Source organism: Halichoeres trimaculatus, unplaced genomic scaffold (genome assembly GCF_033239565.1).
Source record: "Halichoeres trimaculatus isolate MK-OKI-2021-1 unplaced genomic scaffold, fHalTri1.1 fHalTri1_scaffold_17, whole genome shotgun sequence".
Taxonomy (NCBI): domain Eukaryota; kingdom Metazoa; phylum Chordata; class Actinopteri; order Labriformes; family Labridae; genus Halichoeres; species Halichoeres trimaculatus.
In genome coordinates this window covers 18617177-18627449 of record NW_027437195.1, presented here as the reverse complement: position 1 = coordinate 18627449, position 10273 = coordinate 18617177, and the positions used below count along the sequence as shown (strand labels likewise).

General features: G+C 40.1%; 1 protein-coding gene across 1 annotated transcript; it reads left to right on the top strand.

Moving 5' to 3' along the window:
• The first annotated feature begins 4158 nt into the window (after positions 1-4158).
• Positions 4159-8309, top strand: pax1a (paired box 1a). Its single transcript, XM_074692496.1, has 5 exons — positions 4159-4373; positions 5030-5659; positions 6728-6861; positions 7354-7567; positions 7818-8309. Exons 1-5 carry the CDS (start codon positions 4370-4372, stop codon positions 7907-7909), a joined length of 1074 nt encoding a protein of 357 aa, XP_074548597.1. The 5' UTR covers positions 4159-4369; the 3' UTR covers positions 7910-8309.
• Positions 8310-10273: the final 1964 nt, after the last annotated feature.

Genomic DNA, 10273 nt, shown 5'->3' with positions numbered 1-10273 from the left:
CTGCAGCTCTGAGTGGGTCTTGTGGCTATAAAAGAACTGAGCTCACTGCCTTCCATGCCTCCTTTAAGCAGAACCTCACCAGCAGGAGCACAAAGAAACTACACATCACCACCTCGAGATCAGATAGGAGAGGACAAACCTTTTTTGTAGAGGAGGGGGAAATTTACACCAAGGAATCGGTGTGTCTCTTTACAGGTTGGGCTTGGTTTGCGTTAAACAGGATAGCAGTGAAACCCTCTCTTTTCAGGGAATGACAGTGTGTTGAGCTTTTGGACTAAAAATTAAACTTGATTGGTGTAATGTAATGAATATAACTTAGTGAAAACTATTTTTGAATCAGGTCAATAACTTCACCTGAGATGAGGAAAAGCAGCAGATTTACAAAGACAGTTTTTTTTGTTTTGTTTTAAACCTACAGCCTCATGTTTATCCCATTGTGCTCGCTGGATCCGGCCTAATAATTTCCATACTGAGCACTGCAAGCACTTAGTTCCTCAATGCTAAATCAAAAACGTAGGCTCAAGAAAGACTCTTCAATAAAACACCATGGTTCAACTGGTTCTGGGGAGGAAACTGGTACCATTTATGATATAAACATGCTGACTCTGCGTAAGCTGAAATACAATTTTCTAAACATGGTTATCTTTCTACCTTAGGCGAGATAAGAAGGTGGAGTTAAACATTTAGAGATCTATTGGTTTAAACTGAAACTCTCAACATCTCTGCTACTGGTTATTTAGGTAAAATATTTCCATGAAGAACACAGGCTGAATTTAGTTTGCTCTTAAAAAGGCAGACAAACACAAGAACACTGTACACGTGTCACCAAAATTAAGTGACCCCAGCTCTTTCTTATTCAAAAAAGCAGATACAGAGTAGCAACAGCTGTACTGGTGTTATTTTGATTCACTGATGCAGCTTTATATGCACTGAAAGACTTACGAACACACACACAGACACTGGCAGAAACACTCACACACACACACCTGCACTAAATGCACACAGTGAAAAGGGGGAACTTTAAATGCGTCTTAAGACCCTAAAGACAAAGCACACTTGAGGGAGTGAATCCTTTGATGACACTTAAAACCAACACCAATATTTACCGACGGGGGTCGGTGCACCTCGTGGGCGTCAAATGTCGACCGGATGAGTTCACTTGTCTGATCTAAAAACGATTTGGGGGGAAATGTTACACTTTGAAGAGCGCAGGGGCGAGCTGGAGTATTAATTATCTGATCTCGCAACACAAAAAAAATAAAAGCATCAGATGATGGTCGCTGTGTTTGAGATCAGAGGATACCTTAAGCCAGTGGGGAGAAAACAAAGTATAAAAAAGAGATGAGTGTTCTTTTTTTGTCATGGAGTCTACTGGTTGGTGTAAACAAAGGTTTTTTTTGTTGTTGATGTTTTTTTATTTGAACTACATTCACCAATGAAAAAGTGAAAGAATTGCATGGTAGGAATTATTTTATCAGCTAAGTTAACTCAAAGTTTGACATCAACGACCTTATGTCTAGAGACGTTTAACTAGTAGAGGCTACTCTATAGGCAACACACTTTATGCTGTGTTTTTTTTTTAATTAAAAGATTAAAATAAAAACCTTTGTGGGAACACTATATTCTTTAAAATTATTTCTTCAGACTCACGTTTGGGTTTTCTTTTTTTTTTTCTCACAGCGGCCTTATTTGGCCTTTATTATGATCATCCTGGAAGAAGTTGGGAGCCGTTTTAGTGTGTTTTTGTTTGGTTACACATGACGGACTCAGACACAGTCGCACCATTCCGTGGTTACCTGACGTGAGACAAAAATATAGAAGGGGAGGCCTTCCAACAGTCGTTGTGTTTCCCAGACACACAGGCTAACACTCATTTATGTATCAACACGGGCCTCTTCCCTTTTAGAGATCATACTGATTTAATAAGGAAAATAACTAGAAAATAATGCATGGATTTAAAAATGATTATCAACCTTCCACCTCTACTTGGTTGGCAACATATGAAAAATCTGCATCCTCTAACCTACATGATATGGATTAACACCTTGAAAAATCCAACAAACATTAAAAGTTGTTCGTTTGAGTATTAGAGAGAATCTGAGTTTTAGAGGAAAGTCATGGTTGATAATTTTTAAGTCTCAAGCCAGGTCTCATGAATCTACAAGACTGTTTATCAATATAAAAAATGCGAAGGATGATAAATGCCTGACTCATAATAATAATAATAAAAATAATAATAATAATAATAACAATAATAATAATAATAAAAATAATAATAATAATAATAATAAAATCGTGTATGTAATATAATCACATTAGGGTATTTTAAACTTCGTATTCAAGTCATTAAGAATTATAATCAGACCAAGTCCCATGAGTGCCATCAATCCAATAATGTATCAGAAAACGCGTCATGATCTGAGGCTTACATGAACATGGCAGCATGCTGAAAAATAACTATTAGCGGCAAATAAAAATGGCTCAACAGGAAAAGTGCAGTAGTTTGATACAAATGTAGAGTCTGTGAAATGTGCTGTCAGCGCTTGTGTCATCGATTTAATTTAGGCACTTTCTCATGATTGATCCGGATTAAATACAAAAGGTAGCTTTCTCGTTGAAAGTCACTTCAGACAGCTGGAAAAACATTTCACTGATACCCCTCAAATTGAGACCGTGTAGAAGAAATGACCGTGTGCAATTCCTGCCTTGTCCAGATGAGGGGAGTCCAGCCAGCCAAGTCAAGACAGGTAGACAGAGGGAGACTGAAATGACGCGACACAGACGGTATGAGGCTCATAAGGATATTGAAGAAAACAATAATTTAGGCTATACTCAGCAGCAACACTTGGGTTTTGCTCCAGTGTGTCCCTTATCTCACTCACATGCAGCGGGCACATCCAACATGCGGAAAAGAGCATTCCACTCTAAGGCATCCAGCAAATACAGCGTCCACGACATCATAAAAAATGTCCATCTTGGTGTCGAGCTTCTTCTCTCGCACCAAAGCTCTGCTCCTCTGATCCACACGGATACTTTCCACGTGTCTTGCTCCCAGGTTGGGAAGGGTGAAGTGGACAGCAGAGAGGGAGGAGAGGGGTGAAGGTGGGGGTGGTGGTGGTGATATAAGGACACTGCACCTTGTTACCATTGGGTCGACAGTTAAGTTTTACAAGTTACGTTTTGCAAGCTTATAAACGATACCTTCTAAACTTGCCCAGGAAACTCCGAGAACATGCTGTGATAATGTTCGTCTCCGGCATCCAGTCGATATGCCCATAGTCTGGGAGAGCTGCGATCTACAGAGGGATCGATTACATGAGCCCCTTTCCACGTCTGACGCTCGAACACTGGCTCATAAAAAAAGACCCAGGCTCCCAGAGAGCGCCTTTCACCTGGCTGTGGTGGTCAAAAGACCGTCTATCTAAGTTTTCTCTAGCAGTGCTGGACTGTATGATCCACTTAAACCAAACATGCAGGGGAAACTCTGCATAAAAAAAATAATCAAAACCTGTAAACAAAGATACATCATTATTCATTTATTAAAATACCTATGGAACATTCTGTCAAATGAATCCAGATTTATCGAGGCTGTTTGGTGGAAAACATTGTTTTATGCGTCTTTCTGCCATGCAACACATAATCTGCACAGTTGTGCATCTCGCTAAAAAAAATAAAATAAAATAAAATAACCAGCGCTATCTAAACAGAAGTCAAAGATCATTCTTTAAATGACTAATTGATGCAGCACCAAAAATTAGTTCCTATAATGCACATTAAAACTGGAGTCAGTAGCATTTATACCGACTGTAAACAGAGAAAGAAGTAACAAAATTTATTCAAGAAATGAAAACATCTCCTCCATGCCAGTCCACCCATCACTGTCATTTCAGTAAATATATGTAGAAGTCCTCACCAGATGGCTGCATGTTGGATGAAACGTTTCCCTTTCTGCCACTTCCCCTATGCAAAATATTGAAGGAGGCTGCGCAGCTCCAACCGGATGGGGTTTGCATTGGCTGACAGAGTTTCCAGCGTTGGACAACCAATGAAACCAAAGCAGAGGCTCGGCGTATAACAGCGAAGATTGACGTGGACGCGTCAAATTAATTCCAGCAAACTCCGGACTCCCCGGGATAACTCCAATTTGCTTTTATCGGATGAAGATCACTCTGGTGCCCTTCTACCTTGCAGTGACTTGATTCCAAAAGAAAAGAAGGGGGCGCACTGTGTTCGGAGATTTTAAGAAGTTCTTTCTCCACTTCTGGGGTTCATTTCTCCCTTTTTCCCTTCCTTCTCTGTCTTCGTCAGGACGCTTTCAACCAGTTGAAGGGACACCTATATTTCCCAGCATCTCGGAACATATAGGCAAATGGGTAAGTCTCCGTGACCATCTGCATGCTTCACTGACAGGGAGCTTACGGACGCGTATCCAGACTGCACGCTTGCGTTAAGACAAAATTGAGCATTTGATTTTCTCCAAGCTTACATTATGTGGAGCAAAAGAGTGTCTTGTCAATTTCAACCCATGTTGTTTTTATCCTGCTGTATTCAGCAGCCGCACTCTGCTCAAAACTTCAGATCTTAAATGAAACCACACCAGCAATCATCCAATGAAAGTGTGTCTTTGAAGGGCTCTCGAGTGTCAGCTCCTAAAGCTCGCCATTTTTAATATTTTTGTTGTTGTATACGCAGGCATGGTTGGGTGTACACCCAGCCACACTGGTGTGAAGTAGCAAAATAGCGGTTGCCGACCAAAACTTTCTGTTTTGTGTAGGCTGACACATGTTGTACAACTGTGCAACCTCAGTTTATGGTGTAAATTACAGGAACTGGCCTGTCAAAGTGCTGCAGCTAAAACACTTGAAGTTATCTCTCAGTAAGAGACACATGGATGATTAATATATTTGTAATATGTGCAGAATAATTACAGCAACAGTAGGAAGCGATTGTGGATTAATAACTAGACAAACGTGCATGTGCTCACCTTATACAGTCTAAATATTTGACTTGCACCTTTGTTCTCCTGCAGAGCAAACCTATGGAGAGGTGAACCAGTTAGGCGGCGTGTTCGTCAATGGGAGACCCCTGCCCAATGCCATACGGTTAAGGATAGTGGAGCTGGCTCAGCTCGGGATCAGACCCTGCGATATAAGCCGGCAGCTCCGAGTCTCCCACGGCTGCGTCAGCAAGATTTTGGCGAGATACAACGAGACGGGCTCCATCTTACCTGGTGCCATCGGCGGGAGCAAACCCCGGGTCACGACGCCTAATGTGGTGAAAAATATCAGGGAATACAAACAAAGCGACCCCGGGATCTTTGCCTGGGAGATCCGGGACAGGCTGTTAGCAGACGGGGTGTGTGACAAGTACAACGTACCTTCGGTTAGCTCGATTAGCAGGATTTTACGCAACAAAATTGGAAATCTCTCCCAGCCCAACCAGTACGAGAGCAGCAAGCAGGCCTCCGCGCAGGCCGGTCTCTCCTACAACCACATATATCCCTACTCCTACCCCAACACCATGTCGCCCACTGGCACTAAAATGGGCAGCCCCCCTGGAGTACCGGTGACAGCTGGACATATGAGCATTTCCAGGGCCTGGCCTTCTGCACACACCGTCAGCAACATCCTCGGTATACGTGCATTCATGGATCCAGCAGGTGAGTCAAAAGCAACAAAACAGAGCTAACGCAAAGCTTTAGCTCCTGCTCTGCTTGAGTAAGACTTTTATTGACCTATTTAGCTAAGTATTTTTGTGTTATTCTGCACGATGAACTGTCGCACGACTCCTTCTAGCAGCGGGGAGCACTGTGTGTCCATTAGGAGTAGGATAGGCCTCCGCTTCATCAGTCAGAGAGCAATAAGTCCACTCTCAATGGCCCTTTCCATTGAACGATGCATTTGCAAACACCTTGCTCACCTGCTATATCCCATTTAATCCTCCAAGAAGTCATTATATGCATTTTTGTTTTTCTCTCATGCTTCTTTCGTCACTGTTGGTGCCAAATGTGAAGTTGCATTGGTCGGTGTATTTTAGGTGTCACGTCGGCCGGCAGATTTTAAACTACACCTTTGTTGCTCATATTTTAAAGCTTTTAAATATATTTCTTCTGGATAAAATTTAGATTAAATGTTTATGAGCAAATATTTTTTGTTTTTAATAGAAATAAAAATATTGTGAATTAAAATGTAGGACTTTTTTGGGCATATCAAGCCTTGACACTTATTTAATCTGATAAGAGAAGAGTGTCTTCTTATATTTTAATTTGACCTCAAATAAGTATTTTCCCTTCTCTTTCTCACCATATGCTTGCTGTATTTTTGATTTTATTTTAGTGTTATTATGAGAAGTGAGGTTTACCCCCACTTATTAAGCAACACTTATGATAAAAGCAAGATGGTGAGGTTTTCTCTTTTTTTTTTTCAAATTAGACCTCAGACAGTGGATTACATTTTGCTAAGGTAAAATTAGTTATTTGGGGACGAATTGTTGTTTGTAAAACCAAAGAAGCTTCATTATGTAAACAGTGTTGTGCTTTAATACTTCTAAATATGTGCAATTAAACTGACGAATTTAGAGGAAAAAGTGGCTGGAGGATTATCCTATGACTTTTTGTTTGTCGTTGTTTTTTCTTACTATTTTTGCCCCTTGATTTAAAAAAAAACGGACCTGATTTTTTTTATTTACATTCTACTTGTTTGACATGAACTTACTGTTTCTTGATCAGCCATTGCGGGGACGGATGGATACGCACCGAAAATGGAGGAGTGGAGCAGCGTCAACAGAGCAGCTTTCCCCGCAGGACACACAGTCAACGGGATAGACAAATCGGCCATTGACGCCGACATAAAATACGCTCAGGTACCTGTCATGGAATACAGAAATGAATCGTTACTTTACATTTCGAAACTGTACTTATGTAGCCTTTATGCGCAGTAATTAAAGACCAGTTTCTCCTCCTTCATATCCAAATGTTCAGTGTTAACACATGAAGGCCTTTTGTAAAAATCCCGGGCTAGCTGCAGAGGCCTGAGGCAGAGCTGTAAGTTCTATGAGGGACCTCAGAGACCTCTCATAAGGCCGCAGACATCCTATTAATAACCATTCAAACATTAGATTTATTCTCGATGATGAAACACTGAGGCCTAGTTTGGGAATGGGATAACAGACAGATGAAAATTAGACGTGACACAGGTCTGTTCTATATTAATCACAGAGCTTACATGTGCTTAACTTAAATTATAACTCTACACATCCAATACACCGTGTTCAAGAACCATCTGTACATTTCGTCACCCAGGAACTGATGGAAATCGAGTTGAATTAGTCCTTGTCTCACCTGTATGTCTGCAGCCCTCCTCCACACTGTCCAGTTACGTGTCGGCGTGTGCGTACTCTCCCACCAACCAGTACGGGGTATACAGCGGGCCTGCGGGTGGCTACGTGGCCCCGGGCCACCACCACTGGCAGCCTCAGAGTCCAGCCCTGTCACACCCGGGTGGAGGAATGAGCATGCACGCAGGAGAGATTCACTCACCGATGACCTTCAAGCACCAGGTCCGAGAAGGTACGCAAGACAGGAAAACCAGTCTGCTTGATGATAGTCTGCTAGATTTGTGTTTTTTAACGCAGTTTGTATTATAATTACTGTTGTCGTTGTTAGCAGCAGTAGTAAAAGTATTATGACATAGGCCAACTAATTATTATTGCTTTCCAAAATCATTTAACCCTTCATTTACACAATTGTGAAATAAAAATAAATAAATAAAAATAATTCTATGAACAAGTTAATTATATTTCTCTTTGTTGTTGTGCAGGAGACAGAAAGCCGCCCTCTCCTCTGACCAAACAACAACATGAAGACTTGAACAGTGTGCACGGACTCAGTCTCCCTACCTCAACCTCATAACCAGGACTTATACCACCTAAAATACAACATCCATTAAACTGAACTCATTTCAACAACTCCAACAGTAAGTGTGAACACTCCCGGATTATTTTTCTGAGTGTGTGTTGCTGACAGCCACACGGAGGCCTGTTCATGTGCATTATGAAAAGTAGAGCTCTATCGGCCTGCATGGCCACATGAATGTAAGCTTGCAAGGATGTATCCCCTCATTGGTGTTTCCCCTCATTGGTCAGTAGTTTAATCCCTCAATTCAGCTATTTCATGCTGTTGTTCGTTCTCTTGTGGAGACAACACGTTTAAGCATAAAAGTTTATCAATCCATGTTGTTACTGATGTTTTATTTGAAAACTAAGTGCTATTCTGTAATCCGCCAAATATGACTTGTTGATGTGATCTCAACTCTCAGCAACTCAACGATGTGAACAAAGAGATGAATTGTCTAAATGTAAAATAATTGCAAAAGCTTTAATTATATATTTTTATAATTTCATTGTAAATATTCAAAATAAAGGCTTTCTTAAACGCCATTTGTTGTCGTAGCTTATATTATTTCAGTGCAGATTCATGGAGGTGTATCGCAGGTTTGTTGCGCAGTTTCAGGCAAAATTCATGGAAGTTTGAGGTTGATGAGTGCACTGTTGTCAGATTGAGGAAGTTTAATTTCCTGCTAACTCTGGTGCTATCTGGGATTGTTTTCTGCAACATAAATTTCTTCTTCCTTAATTCTTGCTGTTCATAACATTCAGCTGTTCAACTGATAAGAAAAAGTGAGATTTGGTGAAATGTTGGTGTTCTGAACAACCTGTTTCATTCAGTCGTTAAACGGGAAGTTGCAGCACTATTGTCAGAATTGAGGTTTGACAGATAGGGAAAATGCGCCGTTTTTTAACCACAAATACAGCTCCAGAGGAAGAATCAAATGACTAATGTATTGGATTTAATCATATATGTGATAATTGAAATAGTCTGCGTCTTGCACTAGCCGTACACCTGTAATGAGAAATGTCATAAAAGTGACCCACCTGCTGGGTGCCTGCCCAGATGCTATCACAGGCTGCAAGTGACGGGAGTCGGAGATCTGAGGATGTACGTTGGAGAATAATGAAGTGTACAAGAGAGCAGCTGACAGTCCAAATCCTCCCACCCATAACCTCAGGGATGTGTTTCCACGTCTATTAATTACGAGCTCTTTTCCACAGAGGCCTTAAGGTCATGTTCTCTCATACCAAATGGTATAACCCGTGCTGGTCTGTGCGCCATGTGCCCAATTTGCAATAATTAACAAAAAATAAATAAATAAATAAAAATGATGTAGTGCGCAAAGCTTTTGCATTTTGAGATGGTCAGCAATTTGTGATCACAGTGCATCACTGTCAAACTTAAGACATTTTATAGATTCGTGCGTTGCACACACAACGTCAACTATAAAACTATTTTAATCATCACTGATATATTATGATACATTCATATTAGCCTGAATATAATTCCGTGCTTGAAAGATCCAAGTGATGTTGATTCCAAAAGCTTTCAGTGCATTATGATGTCTTTATGCTGTAGTAGCCCGCAGAATGAGATGAGGTCAGTTTGACGTAATGTTTTTTCTTCTTCTTCTTCAAATTAGCTATTTCAATTAAGTTAAAAACAGCAGCCAAATACTAAGAGTTTTTGTTGGAAATTTGAACAGATTTTATCAAACCATATAATTTATTTAACAGAAGAAAATTATTTTTTATCAAAAATTTTGACGTAGCCTATTTTGGACACTCAAATTTATCACTGCAGTTGGGCTGACCCTTCTCAAATGATGGGCATCTAGCAAATAACCTGCACCTCCTCTTCTCTGACTAAATGAAGCATTTAAGTGTCAGAGGAAAAGTGTGAAAACTTTTGGTTTGTTAAAGGTTGGGAGATGGACCTTTTTTGATGGGCAGATGTAATGAGAAAGAAGAAATATTTCAAACAGTATAATAAATCTTAAAGTTGGAGGATTTAAGGTTTATTTTCTGTCCACTAACAGTTGGATTTTAGGAATCAAGCTTGTTGTCCAAAAACACCAACATAATGAAAAAGTGCTTATGATTGCATGGAGAGATTTTACGAGACTACATAAATTCTTTGGTTTCATTTTTATTAAAGTGAAATATGCCTTATAAAAAATTTATTTATTGTTCCCTTTTGTTTTTAAGCTGGAATATTATTACATCTCTAACATAAAACATGTCCACAGATTGATTTTAGGCATGAATTTCTATAGTTACAGATATGTTCTAGTGTATAAGCTGAATAGATTTATTGTGGCAACACAGGCCAACATCATCCCTGAAAAGATCATGGAAATCAAAATTCTCAGCTGGAATTTTAGAT

Excerpts from the sequence above, each read along its gene's own strand:
- pax1a (XM_074692496.1), top strand. Across the intron at positions 5,660-6,727 it reads TGCATTCATGGATCCAGCAG|CCATTGCGGGGACGGATGGA; the intron begins GTGAGTCAAAAG and ends TTTCTTGATCAG. Across the intron at positions 6,862-7,353 it reads CCGACATAAAATACGCTCAG|CCCTCCTCCACACTGTCCAG; the intron begins GTACCTGTCATG and ends GTATGTCTGCAG.